General features: G+C 33.4%; 1 protein-coding gene and 1 non-coding gene across 3 annotated transcripts; one reads left to right on the top strand and one right to left on the bottom strand.

The window, feature by feature from the left end:
* Positions 1-3,396: 3,396 nt before the first annotated feature.
* LOC100815634 (uncharacterized) lies at positions 3,397-9,930 on the top strand. The gene is made up of 13 exons (XR_003264693.2): positions 3,397-3,705; positions 3,906-4,408; positions 4,954-5,156; positions 5,489-5,686; positions 5,931-6,002; positions 6,461-6,556; positions 6,658-6,737; positions 6,916-6,994; positions 7,228-7,438; positions 7,555-7,751; positions 8,500-8,605; positions 8,728-8,817; positions 8,952-9,930. It is a non-coding gene; the product is annotated as an uncharacterized protein (transcript).
* Positions 9,931-14,477: 4,547 nt separating this feature from the next.
* On the bottom strand, positions 14,478-18,734 carry LOC100815102 (protein FAR1-RELATED SEQUENCE 4). 2 transcript variants are annotated; one of them, XM_014768200.3, is made up of 5 exons: positions 18,535-18,734; positions 15,772-17,979; positions 15,637-15,684; positions 14,937-14,986; positions 14,680-14,819 (listed from the first exon to the last, which is right to left on the bottom strand). In XM_014768200.3, exons 2-4 carry the CDS (start codon positions 17,824-17,826, stop codon positions 14,978-14,980), a joined length of 2,112 nt encoding a protein of 703 aa, XP_014623686.1. In that variant the 5' UTR covers positions 17,827-17,979; positions 18,535-18,734; the 3' UTR covers positions 14,680-14,819; positions 14,937-14,977. The 2 variants fall into 2 exon arrangements, with proteins under 2 accessions (XP_003546997.1, XP_014623686.1); XM_003546949.5 differs by lacking the exon at positions 14,937-14,986 and having other exon boundaries at positions 14,478-14,819; positions 18,535-18,730.
* Between the last annotated feature and the right edge of the window lie 934 nt (positions 18,735-19,668).

Here is a 19,668-nt window from a genome sequence, read left to right as displayed (position 1 = left end):
GTGCACCATTTATCATGAATATTATTGGATCCAAAGTTATGAGGAAAAATAATGTTTTTTCTGTCAACATAAATAATGATTAACTAAGATTAAATGTTGTCCGACAAATTACCATGGCTCATGTTTTGAATCTTGATAACTCATCAATCGTATCAGCATCAGTTGTATCTGATTTAGGCCCAGATCGATATATGATATATCCATATGACTAAACCTCATGTCCTTCAAAAAGGCCTTCTCTTGGGCCAGAATATTTGGGGTTCAGAGTAAAATGCCTTTTTACATTGATCCTTTGAGAAATAGTTAACTGTTAAGGTGCTAACTCAGCCACTTGTCCATGTAATTTTCGTCATTTTTTCGTGGAAAGCTTTCCATAACAAATAGCAGTTCAATCGTGTCTATTTCACTTGCTTAATTAGGCCAAATAATAATAATATAATAAAAGAATCCCGTGTAATTTCGGTGTCCAAAAAATAATGTAGAGAAAGAGGTTATAAATAACTAACCTGTTCGTCTATTTCATCATTCCTAGTTCAGATATTAGTCATATATATGAGTATTTTTTTTTTGTTGGTATATGTTTTGCTTGCACTCGACTCACTGCTTTTTATTTACTATTTTTGAAATAAATTTCCCTTCTCCGTCAAACATTAAGATTTATCCTATGCTCTCCCTTATAATTTCTCACAGCCAAACTAGCCATCTACTAACAAAACAGTGCCGTGTCTCTATTTACGTGAACGCGGCAGGACTATTGATCTGCTTTGTGCGCTATACGTATCAATTTTTATCACCACCTATATTGTATAAACTTTTCTTATAAGCATTTTTTTAAGCAAATGCTAACCAAGAGTTGCTTGTCGTTGATGCATAGGCCAATGTAGTTAGTGTTAGGAGTGTTCATCGCATTTAAATTGATCTGAATAATTTAGATTAGATCATTTATAGATTTAGGTTAAAACTGAATCGAATCGATCAAAACTATTCATGGTTGGATCATGCGTTTAAATTTATAAATCCGATCAAAATCAAATTAAATTGATCAAAATTTTTAAAGTTGTTTAGTTTGACTTTAAATATTGTTAATATTGAAATTCTAAGTATTGAAACTGGTATAATATTCAGTTATATTGTTATTAGTTTCATTTTTTTATATTTATTTTTTTTATCATGTTTATAATATTAGTCAATCATATTTTGTTCATTTCTTTAGTAAATTTGGTTGCAACAAATTAATATGATTGTAACAAAACTTATTACAAGAAATCAGTTTATAGAAAATAGGTGTAATTCAGAATATCATAATAAATCTCGTCGAAAAATATTTATTTTAATTTATATTAATCTATTTTAGAATATTATGTTAATGATATTAAATGAATTAATTTTACTACTTTTAGACATTTTATAATATTGTGTTGGTTATATTGAATGTTTGGATCAATCATGATATAAAATAATAATTTTAAGAAAAAAGATCAAATTTAAATGAATAGCTTGTCGACTCAAATTGAATCAAACTATTCACAAAAGGATTGAGTTGGATTTAAAAAAAAAAAAATCAAATCAAACAAAATAGATCAAATTTGATTATATTAAATCCTAAATTACATCAAAATTAGTTCAAACTGACCCACGAACACCCCTAATTAATACCCAATGCGACACTCATAATGCCTTAAGTAGTACATAGGTGACGCCAAGTATTCAACTTTGATGAGCTTAATGATAGATGATTAAAGTCTTGTGTTTTTTTTTATATCATTAAAGTCTTATTGGTCAAATGGAATTTTTATTTATGTATTTATAACTTAAGTTTGAACTTTTATTGGTTGCTGAATTTGACTTCACATGCAAAAGCATGGTTGACTGGGGGGTCTAATATTTTCCTTGGTTGCTGAATTTAAAAAATCTTTACTATATCAATGTATACTAATTATTATTTTTAAAGTTTAATATTTACGTGTTGTCTAAAACAGTTCTACATAAAAACAATTTATAGATTTAATAAAAAAAGATAAATAATAGATTTAGTTAATAGGTAATTAAGTATGTGATCTTAATGAACTCATTCATAATTAAGACATAAATTACAAAATTTTCCCAATTTATTTATTGCATAGTTACACGCCCATTTTTAACATTTTTTTTAGCATAACTAAATTTTATTATTTAAAACACACACATGCCTCCATGCACACACATAATTTCAAACAGTGCATTCATATCTTTGACCAGGTTACACACATCGGAAAGTTTTGTACTCAACCCTTAATATCAGGTTGATGATTTATATCATGTCATCTAATCCAAGCAGTGCAAGCTATGCCCACACACAATAACAGAGACCTTAAGTTTTGACAACAAGAAACAACAGTAAAGAAAAAAATTCAAAATTATTAGATGGAAGTACAATTTAAATCAACACCCAAAAAGAAATAAATCTAAAGATATTCTACTACTTCTGAATACAAAATTGTAAATTGTGTTACGATTTTTTTTTTCATTTAAGTTGTAAAAAAATTAAATAAAAAACAATATACAAAAATATAAAAAATATTAAATAAAACTAAAAAAAACAAACATAATTTTGAAATTGTATCTAAATTTGATAATTTTGAAAAAAGTTACTCGCTTGTGATCGTTTCCCCCTCTATACTCATCATCCATTCAGCATCATATCATAAATGCACAAAGGGAACATTGTCGGGAGCACCTAATTAAAAATCGAAAGCGTCGATATTCTAGATTTAAGTTGAGATAATGGAACACACTTACGAGTTACGAGAAAAGGAAGGTTGTGAACAGTGAACACCGCTTAGAGAGAGCCTCTGAGAATTGAGCCAACAGTTATAGACATTTGAGATTTGAGATTTGAGAGCAGCCAGAGAATCGGGCAAGTAGTCATGTTGGTCAAAGAATAGGTCAACTTTATTATTATTATTTTATTCCTTTAATAAATTAAAATAATTGTGCAATGCTGCATTAGTCAGTCACTCTAATTCATCAAGCTTCAAGCTTCAGTGTAAATATATATTTTTATAAATAAATGCTTTAAAATTATTTATTTTAAAGAAAAAATCATATCCATGAAGGCATCGATAATGATGGTTTTTCTGCTCGAGTTGTGATGCGGATAAAGAGTGCACACACAACACAATCACATAGTTTCGTCATTACTAGCTAGTTACGTTATTATCATCCAACAATGTAACTTGCAAGGCAGAGGTAATGCCACATTATCACTTCACGCTAAATGATGATCGTGTTTAGAAATATTTAACATAAGGCTTTTATTAAATAATAGTTTGGATCAAAATTCTGGAACCTTTGGCTTTAAATTTCAATTTTTTGGAATTAATGAATCTCCGTTGACACAGATGCCCATACAAACTTAACACCCAACCACACTTCAATTAACATTGCCTCTTACGAAAACTATACGTGCAAAACAAAATTAGAAATTAGAATTTTTTTTTGTCTTTATCCGTGCTATTATTTACAATTTGAAATTGCTCCATCTGATTCATATCCTAAGTCTTACTTTATGATTTTATTTAAAATGCGACTTCTTCATTGGTGACACTCGAATCTGTTTTTCTAAGTGTCTGTGTATATACTATATATAGAGAGAGTTACATACATCTACCCACTCACTTGTCTCTGTGTTGTTTTAACTGTTTGACATTTGTCCTATGAGTGCGTGTATGTTTCTGTTTCTGACACTGTTACTCAGTTCATTCAAGTTCTTAATTCACGTGTTCCATACTCACATTGCGTTTTTGTTCCACTTAAACTCATGCATGTTGTCTGTTGCGTAATTCTAATTATGCTATGCTTCATGGTTATAAATTGTTCCCATATTTTGGCTGAGATTAAGGTTCATTTTCATTTGAATTTCTCAGGAGGTTGATGGCTTTTCTGTTTGCCTTTGTTGCTATTGTGGTGTGGGGTTGTGCTGCGGGTAAAGAGTGCACAAACAATGATGCCCAATCACATACTTTCCGGTACCAGTTATCCACATCCACGAATGAAACTTGGAACATAATGTCACATAATCATTTGACGACAAAGGATGACCATTTATTGGCTGATTTGCTACCAAGGAAGTTGTTGAAAGAGGAAAATCAACGTAATTTGGATATGTTGAGGAAAATTGAGAAAGTGGGTGTGTTGAAGCCCCCCCAGCAACCCCAAGGTTTTCTCAAACCAGTGTCTCTGCATGATGTGAGATTGAATCAAGGTTCAATCCATGCTCAGGCACAACGAACAAACTTAGAGTATCTGTTGATGTTGAATGTGGACAGGTTACTCTGGAGCTTTAGGAAGACAGCTGGCCTTCCAACTCCTGGAACACCATATGGAGGGTGGGAAGATCCAAAAATGGAGCTTCGGGGGCATTTTGTTGGTTAGCTTATTTCATTGATCATCTTATTTTGAAGTTACCAAATCTTTTTATTTGGTGGATAAAAAGTTTAGACTAAGAGAAGATACATTCCTCTGCAAATGTCAGCGAGAATTTATAGTAAAAATATCGCCTATTGATAGGAAAAATCTAAGAATCAAACTCGAGTCACAGCTAGTGTGAGCAAAAGACTCAACCAGATGTGCAAATCCCATGTTAGCAAAGTTACCAAATCTAACTTATCTCTCTATTAAAGTTCTTATTTTCACTTTCAGCTCCTTGTGTTTCTTCATAAAGACTTCTTTACTACTATATAAGGGAATAGGAAGAAAGGGCTATGAGAACCATTGAAAGCTTCATAACTCACCACAAGACTATTATTGATGTCACCACTGCTTGAACATTACTCTACAATTTTTTTTTATTCTGAGATTAAAAAAGGTGTATAAGTTTTTACTTGTAAATAGCTTGCTCCTGGCTGCAACTTTAAGCCTTTGCAACTCACTTTTCATGGTTAATTACAATTGCTTGCTTGTGACACTTTAAAGGTCACTACTTGAGTGCATCAGCATTAATGTGGGCCAGCACACATAATGATAGCCTGAAGAAGAAAATGTCTGCTCTTGTTGCCAATCTCTCTATCTGCCAGGAGAAAATTGGCACAGGATATCTCTCTGCCTTTCCATCTGAATTTTTTGATCGACTTGAAGCTACTAAGTATGTTTGGGCTCCCTATTACACCACTCACAAGGTACAATCAAAAGTGGCTTAGATAATTTGATTCTGCAACTACTTTCGGCCTTAATATTATGGCAATTCAATTGAGACATGTTTTGATAAACACGAAAATAGGAAGATAAAGGAATTAAGCTTCTCCCGAGAGTTACAATTAACTTGTGCATAAGCTAATTTATAGAAGCTCTTTCATTTAGCTTACCCAAAAGTTCATTCTAACTTATTTTTAAGCTAATTTTAACTTACGAGAGAAGCTTAATTCATTTATTGAGAAGATAAAGTATTTTGTTCTCCAAAAATATACTTATTAAGAAATTTAGTCGAACATGACCCTGATAACTTTGGCAGATCTTGGCTGGCCTTTTGGATCAACATTCTATAGCAGAAAATCCTCAAGCTCTAAAAATGGTGACATGGATGGTTGATTACTTTTACAACCGAGTGCAGAATGTTATAACAAAGTTTAGTATAAGTAGACACTATCAATCACTGAATGAGGAAACTGGAGGCATGAATGATGTCCTTTACAAACTATACAGCATAACGGTACGTTAATTAATAGTTGTAATTAGTCCATTTAGTTTCTTTAACTCTACTTTTATAGACTCCTAGGCGTATTTGTTGTAACTATGGTATTAACAGAAAAGTTTTCTAATCCAAAATTGAGAGATTATTCTTTTATCATACATCTATTTTTAATTCTTACTTTGTTACAGTGTGTTAGCTTCTTGTTTATGGTACCTATTTATGCTGTAAGCTTGCATGCCTTGTTAATACTTAATCTATGCAGGGAGATCCCAGGCATCTATTGTTAGCTCACCTTTTTGACAAGCCATGCTTTCTAGGGTTGCTCGCAGTGAAGGTAGTGATAATATTTATTCATTATGACAGAATTGCTACCAAGTTCTTATTGGCACAAATTTTGTTGTGCAGTTTCAAGAGGTTGCAATATTTACATCATGGTTTTTCAATTTACTTTTTTTTTTTTATGTCGTGGTTATAACAATGTTAGCTTTACAATGACAGAAACATACATAAAAATATGCTTTTAAACAAATCAGAAAGTTTCCATGTTATTATAAGTACTGTTTATTTCAAGTTTAACTTCGATGAGAAACAGATCATGTAATGGCAACTATTGTTTCCTCTTTTTATCCCAAAATGTGTTTCCTCTATGCGACTATCATCTATAATATTGAGCTAACATCTAAATGAAACAATCAAGTATTTGGATGTTGAACTTCAGGCATTTATTTCTAGTTTAGAAATAGTATTTAATTTTTCAACAAAGCCTGAGAATTCTAAAATTCTATGATGTAGGCGAATGATATAGCTCATTTTCATGCTAATACACATATCCCAGTGATTGTTGGATCTCAAATGCGGTATGAAGTCACTGGTGATCCACTTTATAAGGTGAATTGCTTTATGTATGCTGTAGATTACTGGTACTGAAATTTGTTGTTATTATTTTAAATTCCGATAATGGTTCTTGAATTTGGTTTTTGGTGTGTTAGGAAATAGGAACACTCTTTATGGATCTTGTTAACTCTTCTCATACTTATGCAACTGGAGGGACATCAGTCAACGAATTTTGGTATCAAGATGTCAGCATTTTTGTTCCAGTTATTTTCCGTATGCATTTCAATTATCCATTGAATAACTGTATCTATAAAAGCAAGCATTCTTTCTGTTTCTTCTAGTTAATAATTCTCCACAGGTTTTGTTATTATTATTTCTAAAAAAAATTGCTTTACTTCGATTTTTCTGCATAGGAGTGATCCAAAGAGAATGGCAGACACCCTAGAATCCACCGACAATGAGGAATCATGCACAACTTACAATATGTTGAAGGTACAGTCAATGTTCATCAATCATTATGGAATACTCGGGAAGCTAAAAATAAGTATATAAAATGGTAGATTTATTTTCACATGACGATTTACATTAGAATGTATTTATGGATTTATGGGTTTATATGTGAGTGTGCACATATAACACTTGAATATTTGTAAATAAACCTTGATTTATTATCTTGAAGCTTTTACATTGTCCTCTAAGTACAAGAAAGAAAAACAATTTTCCAGGTTTCACGCCACTTGTTTACATGGACCAAAAAAGTATCATATGCAGATTATTATGAGCGTGCCTTAACAAATGGTGTATTAAGCATTCAAAGAGGAACAGAACCTGGAGTGATGATATATATGCTTCCACAAGGTCGTGGGGTTTCCAAGGCTAAAACTTACTTTGGTTGGGGAACCAAGTTTGATAGTTTTTGGTGCTGCTATGGGACAGGTGAGCCTATGTTATGTCCATCATACTTTATAAATGGCATCAAAGTTTCACACTACACCAAATCATTTCTGTACTCCGTACTCAAATGTTCTCATTTTTCTTTCCCTGTTTATTAGGAATTGAATCATTCTCAAAGCTGGGAGATTCTATCTATTTTGAAGAGCAAGGGGAAAATCCTACTCTTTACATCATCCAATACATATCAAGCTTATTTAATTGGAAATCTGGGCAAATTATCCTTAATCAGACAGTTGTTCCACCTGCTTCATGGGATCCTTTCCTACGAGTGTCATTTACATTTTCTCCTGCTAAGGTGCTCGTTACATTATGCATCTCATTTAGCCAAACATTAATCTTAGATACCTTCTAGAGTAAACACTATAGTAGTTAATCTGATTTTATTTGGTCTGTTTTGTCCTAACCCCTTCTCTACTAATGCTTTCAGTATAAACAAAAGGTTATGGATCTACTGATATGTAACTAATCGGGAGAAAGGAATACATGTCACATTTTCACTCTTCTTTTGGCTTGTGCATGATCATTATTTTGTGACCAATAAATCATGGTCACCTGAAATATGAAAAAGAGTATAATTTCTGGTTAGAGTCCAAATCTGTCACAGCTAGGCCATACTTATTATAATGCAGAAGCATGATGATATGACTAGAATAATAGTGATATAGAAGATGGTTGCATTTGCTTGAATTTTAGTTTATATAAGGATTTTGACTACCAGTCTTCATTCATAGAAATTGAAAAATGCACATTACAGTACAGATTTATAAATGCTACATCCAGACAAATATTAACTGAAGATGGATTCATTATATGATAAAAGAAATTGTTCTATCAACTTGATTATGTCAATTTAATTAGTTAATTTTTTTCAAAATTTTGATTGCCAAGTGTTAATGGACATGTTACAATATCTTCTGGTGACACGTGAGGGATATGTGGCTTATAATGCCAATTTTTTTTAACCTTCTTCACAAGAAATCAACAAGCTACCAAGTGTAAAATCCTTCTCTTCTTAGTCTTCTAAAACCTATCTACTTGTGCAGAAAACTGGTGCTTTGTCTACGCTTAACTTCAGACTACCAACTCGGATGCACAAGAATGGTGAAAAAGGCATATTAAATAATGAGACTTTAACTCTGCCAGGGCCAGGTGTGAATCTCTCTTTACTTGGCACCAAAAAGTAGAGATTTCACCGTAGTTGTTAGAAAATGGAAATATAGATAGATAGATATAAAGAGAAAATTAACAATTGCAGCTTATTGGACTTGTAGGCAATTTTTTGTCGATCACGCGAAAATGGAATGCTGGTGACAAGCTAAGCCTTCAATTGCCCCTTACCCTCAGAGCAGAGGCCATAAAAGGTAGTTGCACAAGATATTGATTCCATGTGTTTTAAATGTTAATTACCATTATTCTTCTGTCACAGGTATATTTCTAATGGAAAAATTAATCATGTACTTCACAATACTGATATGGTGTTTTGAATCAAATACAGATGATAGGACTAAATATGCCTCTATTCAAGCAATTCTTTATGGTCCCTATCTTCTTGCTGGTCACACCACTGGTGATTGGAACATTAAAACTGCAGCAAATGCTTCTATAGCAGACTGGATTACTCCAATTCCAGCCAGCTACAACATCCACTTATTCTACTTCTCCCAAGCCTTTGCAAACTCGACTTTTGTTTTGACAAACTCAAACCAATCATTAGCAGTGAAAAAAGTACCTGAGCCTGGAACTGATTCAGCTCTTGGTGCCACTTTTAGAGTTATCCAAGGAAAATCTTCCACAAAGTTTACCACATTGACAGATGCTATTGGTAAATCAGTGATGTTAGAACCATTTGATCATCCGGGAATGCAAGTGATTCACCAAGGAATAGAACTTCCTCTTACAGTCGTAGGCTCTTCCCTCTGGTGGACCATCTTCTGTTTTTGTTGTGGTACCGGGATTGGATGGACGAAAAGAAACCATATCTTTAGAATCCAAAAGCCATAATGGTTGCTTCGTGCACAGTGGCTTGCGTTCTGGTAGAGGAGTGAAGCTCAGTTGCAAGACTACTTCTGATGCTACATTTAACCAAGCAGCAAGTTTTATTGCCAAGAGAGGAATAAGCAAATATAATCCTATCAGCTTTGTGGCCAAAGGGGAAAACAGGAATTTTCTTCTGGAACCGTTATTGGCCTTTAGAGATGAGTCTTATACGGTTTATTTCAACATTAAAGGTTGATACAGGTTTTTAGGCCTCCTTCTCCCTTTGTGCACTTGATATAGGAGTTGAAATAAAACAGTGTAGGTTCTACACCAAATAGTTAACTTATGGAACTCAACGATCAGTAGAATGTATGAATCATTTTGGTGCTGCTATATGGGAGTAATGTGGATTCATTTTGTACATTATTCTATCAAAATGAATCAAACATTCCCTATCTGTAAGTTTATAATTCTATTGAATTGTGAGGTTAATGTTATTTCTCTCTTTTTTTCATCCTTAGAAACGGATGCATTCTCACAGTTGGGGAATTCCATTCATTTTGAAGAAGGGAAAGATGCAACTCTATTGAATTGTAAATATGGAATTATTATACTGAACCAAACGATATATCTAACCATGGCTTCAAATTGCTCAGGGCAGAAATATAGCAGTTTTTTAAGTCTATCCGTTTCAGTGGTTAAAAATAAGTTTAAATATAAAGACAATGCATTCTTGCATACAATTGAATCAGGACTCACTAGACATGTCATTTAGATAAACATCTTAATTAAGGTCTAATAAGTGTTCATCAGGTAAGTACTTGTATATAAGTTATTTTTATAATTAAATAAAGGAGAAAGAGTAAAACTGTTTTTATATATAAACTACAAGCTACTTTCATAAGCTATCCTAAAGAGCTTAATGAAATAAGATACAAACAGCTTATAATTTAGATATTATAAGTTATTTATATAAACTCTCCAAAATATTTACACTAATGTTTATGCCATAAGATAAATTTAAATAAATTGAAAATAAGCTCTTTGAGCCTTGGCATATTTTAAAAAATAATTAGTTCTTATCAATTTTTAAAGAATAATAAGCTCGAATTTTAAATAATTAAACTCCCAAACATTTTGTTTATAAGTTTTTCTTTTTTAAATTGTTTTAAGCCTAAAAGGATTTGGGTTAGAAAAAATTGAAGGATTTTCAAGAAATAAAAAAGCACTCGATCGTATAGTTAAAGTGATCACAAGCAACGTGGCCAAGGAGGACTGAGGAGTATGATAGCATAAAACGAATATTTAGAAGGTTAACCCAGGTCACACACTAGACTGAGAATATAAGATTAACATTAATAAAAGAACTTTGAGACGCCCTGCACTTGAAATGATTGCAATTAAAACGATTGTTTGATGCGAGGAAATGATTGCAATTAAAACGAAGAAAAGAACGACGTGATCATGCCTTTGTTTGATGCGGAGGAAGGGGAGGGTTGTGATGCAGCGCGGGATCTCGCCGGATATTCCCCTCCAGTCGGCGATTGTGATGCTGGAGAGACGCGCCAGCTTGCAGATCGCCGGCGAGATGTAGCCGGTCATGTAGCCGGTGCGGTGGGCGCGCTCGAAGATCGGCTCCTCCGACTCGCCGCGGAGGTTGATGTCGGCGACGCGGCGGGTCTCCTGGTCGCAGCTCACGCCGTACCACTTATGGCAGCAGTCGGCGCCGGTCCAGGAGTTGAAGATTCCGAGATAGGGCTCGTGGAGCGCCGTCCTGTCCGAAGGCGGACACGACTTCACGCCGGAGCTCAGGGCCATAATAAATAACACTACTACCACCACCGTTATAGACCTAACACCACCCATTGGGGGTTGTTGCGGTGCAAGTAAGTTATAGTTTACGTGAATGTTAATTTATTTATCTCTACTATATATGCTATGGTGTCGTGGAAACACCGTCGTCTCTGAGTGTGAAGTTAATGAAACGGTGGGAAGGGTGTGTTTGCTTGGGACTTTGGGATTCTGACAATGCTGAAGAAAATAGGAGGAACAACTGAACATGGGGTAGAAGGGAAATGGTGTGACAGATAGAGATTAGAGTTGAAGCATGCACATGGTGGAGAAATGTCCATCAGAAGCTAAATTATGAGACTCGCTCGCAAGCTTCTATTCCATATGGTACTATATACTCATTCACAATTGTATTGGGACCTTCTAAGTTCGAACTCATTATTTCTCATTTGTTTCAAAGTATATAACTATTAATTGGTTAATGTCAAATGCAGCAATCGCGTTTTCACATCCTTTTTTATTTAACTTGATGACTTGTTTTGGTGGTGTCTTTTTTTTTTTTCATTCCAACTATATATATGGCAAGTTCATTTAAGTGAAGTATTTTTATTAGGGTCGACATCTATAAATGGAAAGTTCATGTTTAAGTTTAAGAGCTGTCACATGTAGGTTAGGAAGGAATTCTACAACTGGTTTGGTTTGGAATTTGTTAGAATTAATTTTATATAGCTATAACTGTAACTAAAATCATTTCAATCACAAAATTTATATTAAAGCGTATATATATTACATTAATACTAGAAATTCACTCATTTAGTTTATCAAATCAACACTTGTAAGAGGAAAGGAGGTTCATGAATTTGGGAGGGTTCTTCCTAGGTAAATGAAGTTAGGACACTGTCATGTTCCATTGTATATCGACGGGTATTACTATTAGTACAATGCAAAGTGACCCCACAGGTTCCTAAATCTTTGTCTCCCTATCTTATTTTGGACTAGAGGGGAAGGAGGTTTAATTCCATAATTAATGCGCTTGAATTAACCTAATTTGCTGTAAGATAATTATTGTGGTCGGTATCAAAATCAGAATCTGTGTACGTGAACTAATTAAACGGGGGATGATAGTGTTAATTAATCCTGTTGCCTTTTTGGTCACACTCTGAAAAATGACCCACTTGCATCAAGATATTGCGCATATGCATATGGGTCACCAGCGCTGGTCGATAAGGACAATCCCATCATAACATTTCTTATTTATTTGTTTCGATCTCCGTCGTTATATTAGTAATAATAATTGTAATATCATATACTGCAGCTCTGTTATCTATATATATGTTTGTTTTTTTCATGTATATCAGATTTGGAGAAGGGAAATTGTATGATTTTATCTGTCAATCCAAGAAAGCCAAAAAATGAATGCAACAAAACTCGTTTAAAAGATTATTGTACATATGAGCGTTTTCAATTATTTTAAAAAAAAAAGTTAATTCCATGGATATCCATTATGTTATGATGCATCCAGAGAGAAAAAAACATCGAAGAAGAAAAATATAAATATTATAAGATTAATGTGATAGAAAAAGAAAAATAATATATATTGCTAAAATATTTATATATCGATCACTGCTCGTTACTTTAAGTGCTCTCGCTTTGCATTCAAGAGGAAGAATCCGACCAGCCAGTGAAGGAAAGTAATGTCCAGGGACCTTATCCGCAAGATTTTATGCCAAGTTTTGGGAATTAGGAACAATTGCATAAAATAAAGAAATGCTAAATAAACAACTTTTCTTTATTTTGTTTGCTTCTACTAAGATTTCACACAAAACCTGACAGTTAAGTGGCACGCAAACTTTTCCCCTTCCTTATTTTCATATAAATAAATAAATAGATTGCAGAAGATACACGAGCCTCTCCAGTTTGAATTTCGTTTGACTAAACCAGTTATAACGCATGATCCTGTCATTTCTTAAGGTAAGATGGTTGCCAATAAGCATGTGTCTCCATGTGCAAAATGATCTTCACACAGCTGATGGGTTATGTTAGGAACCGGAAAATAAACATTAGATTTCGAGGACTAAGTGACCTTCCAAAAGTTTTGAGTGAGGAATAAATTCTGATAATTTTCTTGTTTATCATTCATGACCTCAATACAGTTATATATAGATGTTGTCATAGTTACAAGACAAGGCAAAACAGAAAGCAATATGACAAGCATTATGGAAAACATTAGGGCACTAACAGCAAAGCACTACTCCTAACAGAATTATTCTCATTGTTTGGAGGCTAGTGCATCACATCTCATTCCTTTCACACAAAATCTGCCAAATACTTGGGTGGGTTGTTTTTTCTTATGGGCCTCATGTTTCATTTTCTGTTATTTCCTGGTCCATCAAAAACACCTTGCCCTCAAGGTGTTGATACTTCAAATCATGGCTTCAAAAGCAGAACCTGGATCCCAAATTAAAGTGGGGTAGGAAAATAACTCTTGAGTGAATGAAGATTAATGTTGCGGAGGCAGAACCATTTGGTGGCATCAATAGTGGCGTAGAGGGTGAGGAGGAAGGGGTGGGACAAGCTCTTTGTCCATGACCTTGGCGACGAACATGACGAAAAGGGATAAGCAGGAAGGTGGGAAGCAGCTATGAAAATCTCCACACCCTTCCAAAACGGAAACGTAATTCTTATAGTTTCATGGAAAGTTATATTTTTATAAATTTAAGAATTAAATCGATCAATGATTTTAAAGATTAATTTCATGTTACTGGTTTTAACACAATTCAATAATAGTGTTGGAAACTTGGAAGTACAATTTTTTGGGTAAACAACCAATTCCTTCCTTAAAAGTGAGACGCTATCAATTTATTTTGGGTAAACAACCAATTCCTTCCTTAAAAGTGAGACGCTATCAATTTAATCTCTATAAGAAATAAGAAATAAAATGATGAAAAAAAATCCACGAGATTCCCTATACTATCACTTTAATCCCAAAATTTAACTAATTATTATCATTTTAATCTTTAAAAGTATGTTAATCACACGACTTTTTGAATTTTCAATAAAAACTAGTCACGAATTATCCTTTCAAGAACTATTTTGTCATTTTATTATTTTTAGGGGCTAAATTGAATGCATCTCGTACTTTCAAGGACAAAATTGATCCGCTATCCTTTTTTTATTTTGATTTTTAACTTTTTTAAGGTAATATTGGACTAACAACTCCAATGCATCAAGTTAAACCTAGCAACTTCAAAAATAAAAAACTACCAACATTGACCATTGATGGTGAGCCTACCTTTAGAATACAATGATACCCAAGTTAGCACCAACTCTCAAATTCAATTGCCACATGGGCTCTGCAACACAAATACCATTAAGTGAAAGGTATAGTGTCTTCCAAAAGTGCAATTTCTTATGTACAGCTCTATACATGGTCTCCAGATCCTTTTAAAAGTAAATATTTATCAAGCTAACGGTTCTCGTGCAAATGAGTTGAAGGTGCAGTATGAAATGGTGACGATATATTATGGAACAGAGCGGGTACCACACCGTGAAACTGCATTGGCATGACACTCTGTGATCTCGAATCAATCAGCTCCTGTAACATGCAAATACAGATTATAAAATGAATCTGTGATCTCGAATCATACCCATGCTTTCACTAATACTTGAATGACAATTTATAAAATGAATCTGCAGATGCATGATTACATACACCAATCGGATATTGAATGTTTGTTGGCATTAACACAATCTTTAATCAATCTGCAGATGCATGATTACATACACTAATCAGATTCTTCTACACAATATATGCAAAAACTATAAACTGCATAATTTATTATCCAATGGATCAAAAAATGTAAACTCATAGCCAGCTCTTCTTTTCTTTCCCCTTCTGAACCCAAATCTCAGCATGCATTTGTCATTGTTTATCCCACAGGTCAAGATTGGCTTCACAGTGTTCTCTCCACAATGAGTGATGTATAAATCTAGCTAAAAAACCAGAACACTATAGTTGCCGCAGAACTGCACACATCCCTCCCTTGCCCCTATATTTACTTTTGGATAGTTTTTTTCTTAGCTTCTCTCTGGTTGTGCTCGGCTAATGAGAGTTTCAAGGGGTTGTTGCTGTATTATTCAACATGCAAAGGGATTGGCTGCCCTACTGCATTCCTAGCATCCTTGTTTCTTTAGTTTTCATTTTCTTTAATTTACTTTAATTTTTTTCATTGCTTAATGGATACCATATCCTGTTATATGCATATACCAAAATAAATGTAGTCAAGAGTTCAGTCCCAGAAAACAAGTCTTTCGTGGAATTTAATGAATCAGCAGAAATTATTCATGAAAACTAAAGCAAAATATAACTAGAGACGTGTGATGGCAATCATAAGCGTTAGGGAATAGCATACCATTTGTTGAAAACCATCTTTCACCATACCTTCTTCGACCTGAGATACCTATAGCATAAAGAGACCAAAGTCAAAGACATTAATTGAAAAAAATTAATACTAGGAGGTCAATCATTAATCACCAAAATAACTGACCTTTCCTTTATTTCCTTCACTGTTTTCAACACTTCCTAGACTCCTACCAGCCATACCAGTCCTCACAGCTTTCTTTCCCGTATTCAGTTTTGGATCAGGGATCTTATTATTAGATGTAATAATAGATTGATATTCTTTTTCAACATTACAAACAACATGGGTACTTGAGGCATCAGGTCTCATACCATTCTCAACAGAACTGTTTAAGTTTGCACATTGCTTTAGTGCCTCACTTATGGCACCTAAAGCCATATAGTAACTTTCTTGTGACAAAGAACCTTCTTCACCTAATATTATGGCCCGTCTACACAAATCATTGAATCGCCGCACCTTTGATTGAACCTCTTCCATTTTTCCACCAATAGGATGCCTGCTCATAGCAGCATTTGTCCATCTTTGCAATATATACTTTGGTGGAATGCTGAAAACACCAGACATTTGTAGAACAACAATAGCATGTCTACAGAGATAACCTTTATATTCAAACAAATGACATGAACAACATATATTTGAGGTTGATGTGTTCCATTCTACCATATAAGTTTGGTTGTTTTCAAAGTCTTTCACAGTATAAGTAGTAGTCATGCAATCATTTTCTTTCTTAAGATGGCAAGCAGCGGCACCCAAAACCTCAACCTGGAACTTTCTAAAAATTTCATGTGTGTAAACTAACAACATTTGCTTTTCAAAAGGGGAAGGAGACTTCAGGTCAGGTGTTTCATGCCAGGCATCAAAATTTGCTTTGGCTTCCTCTTCATGCCTATCTTCAAGAATCACTCTATACTGTTCTATAAAATCTCTCAATGAAGTATCAACTTGGATATATTTGTCAAACAATGAATTTAAACTTTCTGAGCGTGAACTAGTAGACAAGCCAGCAAAGGAAATATCTTTCATAAAAGTTGGCACCCAACATGTACGGTCATCATATAAGGATTGAACCCACTCAACATCTCTAAGGTTAAAGTCATCAACCAACTCCCACCATCTCTTATCAAATTGCTCCTCTGTACATGATTTGTATATACAGTTGTTAAATTTTTCCAAAAAGCTATCATGCCACGCACCGAGAAATTCCAGTTGTTTTGGTATCTTTTCCAAAATATGCCACAAACAAAAACAATGACGTGTTCCTGGAAGAAATGCAGCAACAGCTGCTTTAATAGCCTCGTTTTGGTCAGTGAGAAACACTTGTGGAGTTCGTTCTCCCATTGCTATGAGCCATGTTTGCAGTAACCAGGCAAAAGTATATATTGTCTCATCAGCAATCAATGCACAACCAAGCAATGTTGGTTGAATATGATGGTTTACTCCAATGAACAATACCAATGGTATTTTATATTTGCTTGTAAAATATGTTGTGTCAAAAGAAACAACATCAGAAAAATAAGTAAAATCTTCCAAGCCTTTAGCATCAACCCAGAACACATTTCTTAGTCGATGTTCTTCATTCAAATCAACTGCATAGAAGAATTTTGGATTCTCTTCCTGCATGTGCATGAAGAGTTCAAGAAGCAAGTGAGCATGTCCTGCTTCTAGAACCAAACTCCGTCCTTTATCATGTTGATGTTTCACAAAGTTCTCTAAGCAATCAACATTCTGATTTGCAGTAAATAATTTAGAAACTGCATTTGAGTTCTTCCGCCTTCGCATTCGAACATCATTACTTAGTGGATCAGAACTCCTGTGACTCCGGAAAAAATGAGCTTGAGCTGGTAAAAGCTCATGATTATGCTCCTTCACAAAGCTATAGACATACCATTTACCATCTAGCCTTCTCTTCACATGCATGCTTGCTTTACAACCAATTTTTGGAGACGGGCGTGGATTAATTGCATCATCAGATTGCTGCTTATTACCATATCTTATACATGAAAATTTGGCATCAATAAATTCTTTTGATGCCCTGGACCGCCGACTGCTCAACTTAGCAGTGCCAAACCCTGCAGACTTAGCATATTCTTTGTAAAATGCATATGCCGCTTCATGAGATTCAAATTCCATATCATTATGAGGCTCTGAAATTGTGCTACCCACGACAGCAGAAGAATCCATAATTATTGCAGCAACATTCAGATTTCAGCTCCAGAAAACAATTGTTTCACATGTCCAAAAGTATCACACATATGAAAGATGCAAAGGTTTGTCTCAATGATCCAGCAAAGATCTAAATGGAAGGACAATACTTCATTGAGAAATTGAGAAAGCCTGGATTAAAAAAAATGATATTATAGATATAATTATACAATCTTTTGTAAGGAAATGACGGACTCAAAAAGCTAGTCAAAACAGACAGTATTAAAAAACTGAGCATTTCCATACAGCTAATTAACTCTATATTTATGCATAATTCTCTTTTACCAGTATACTTTAGCAGAATCTGACCTTATGATATTACAAATAAAATAGAAACAACTATTCACTTTTCCATCCACTCTACGTTTCAAACATATTGTTCATTAATCTAATAAGCGGGATGACACTTGACACATTCATACTCTAAATTGGAACAAGTTAATGCGGACTCGATAAAATTTAACTATCTGAAGTCTGAACATGCATCTTACCTGGTGTAGAGCATTTTTTTTTTTTTTTACATAAGCCAGCAGCAACAGATAGGAACTCAAAGAGAATCATAGCTTAAGCAGAACTTCAAATTAAATAATTTATCATTTATAGAAATTGAAGCGGTGTACGGATGGGAAGAATAAAAGCAAAATGAAGCTACAAAAAATGCAAAGATTAAACAAAATTGAAACGAACCCTTTCCGTTCTTTCTGCTTTGCCTTCGATGGGAGAAACCTGCTTCCATACGCGCGGATCCAAGCCCTAACCAGTTATTTGAGTAACCTATTCTCTTTTCGGAAAACAAATTAGGGTTTATCTATCGATGATTAAAAACACAATTAACAGAAAAATTGGGCCGAAGATGTGTTTTGTTGCTAATAAACTACTGATTTATCCCTAATTAATAACTGTCTGTTTAAGCCGCAGCGGGCAGGGGCACTGTACACATGTAAAATTTGTGAATATTTGAAGTTGTAAATTATAATAGAAAAAATATTAATAGATACAAAGATAAAATAATGTTGATATAATATTTTTGTTGATTTTATTTTGTTTTAATTACCAATAGTTGGGAGACGTGTGAATATTTTTATAGTGATCTCAAGGTTATTTAGTTAATTTTCATTTCTATAGTTTTGTGAAAAACTATTAAAGTGTTAGATAAGGAGGCATTTTCAACACTGTTAGTATCGATAAGACACCAATAACATCTTAGGACTTGTCGGTAAAGACTTATCTTTATGTGTAAAAAATAATTATTTTTTATAGATTTCAGCCCTCTTTTTCTTTATAAAAAAAACATGTTCTCTCTCTTATTTAACAAAAACATCTTAAATTAAATTTGTTTTAATTTTTTATAATATAAATCACAATATAATTCACTGAAGATAATCTTATTCAATTATTATGAATAATAAAATTCTTTATAATAAAATTAATTTAGATCCAATTAGTTAGCAGAAGAAGTCATATTTAAATAATATTTGTGGATTAATATTTGTTTAATATTATTAGCGGGAAAAGTTGTATTTTATTCATTCTATGTGCAAAATTTTCTTGAAATATTAATCGATATTTATTGAAAAAAATATAATTTAACTATAATTTTTATTTATTATAACATTAAAAAAGGTAAGGTTAAAGATGAAAACTAAAATTATTCAATTATTGATTTTATATAATCACTCTACACATTTCTAAAATAATTTTATTCAAATTATTCAACAATTTAAAATATTTCAATCTCATAAGTCCAAATAAAATATAATAAACTAAAGTAATTTGATTTCATACGTAAAAAAAATGAAGGTTCAATACTTCAATGTCATT

Source organism: Glycine max, chromosome 15 (genome assembly GCF_000004515.6).
Source record: "Glycine max cultivar Williams 82 chromosome 15, Glycine_max_v4.0, whole genome shotgun sequence".
NCBI classification, from domain to species: Eukaryota; Viridiplantae; Streptophyta; class Magnoliopsida; order Fabales; family Fabaceae; genus Glycine; species Glycine max.
The sequence above is the reverse complement of the archived record's forward strand: the minus strand, read 5'-3'. Positions and strand labels throughout refer to the sequence as shown.

Bases quoted from the DNA above. Each gene is read 5' to 3' on its own strand.
- LOC100815102 (XM_003546949.5), bottom strand. From the start codon at position 17,826: ATGGATTCTTCTGCTGTCGTGGGTAGCACAATTTCAGAGCCTCATAAT. The intron at 15,685-15,771 runs GTCAGTTATTTT...TTTATGCTATAG, and splicing joins GTGAAGGAAATAAAGGAAAG to GTATCTCAGGTCGAAGAAGG. The intron at 14,820-15,636 runs GTATGCTATTCC...TGCATGTTACAG, and splicing joins AAGATGGTTTTCAACAAATG to GAGCTGATTGATTCGAGATC.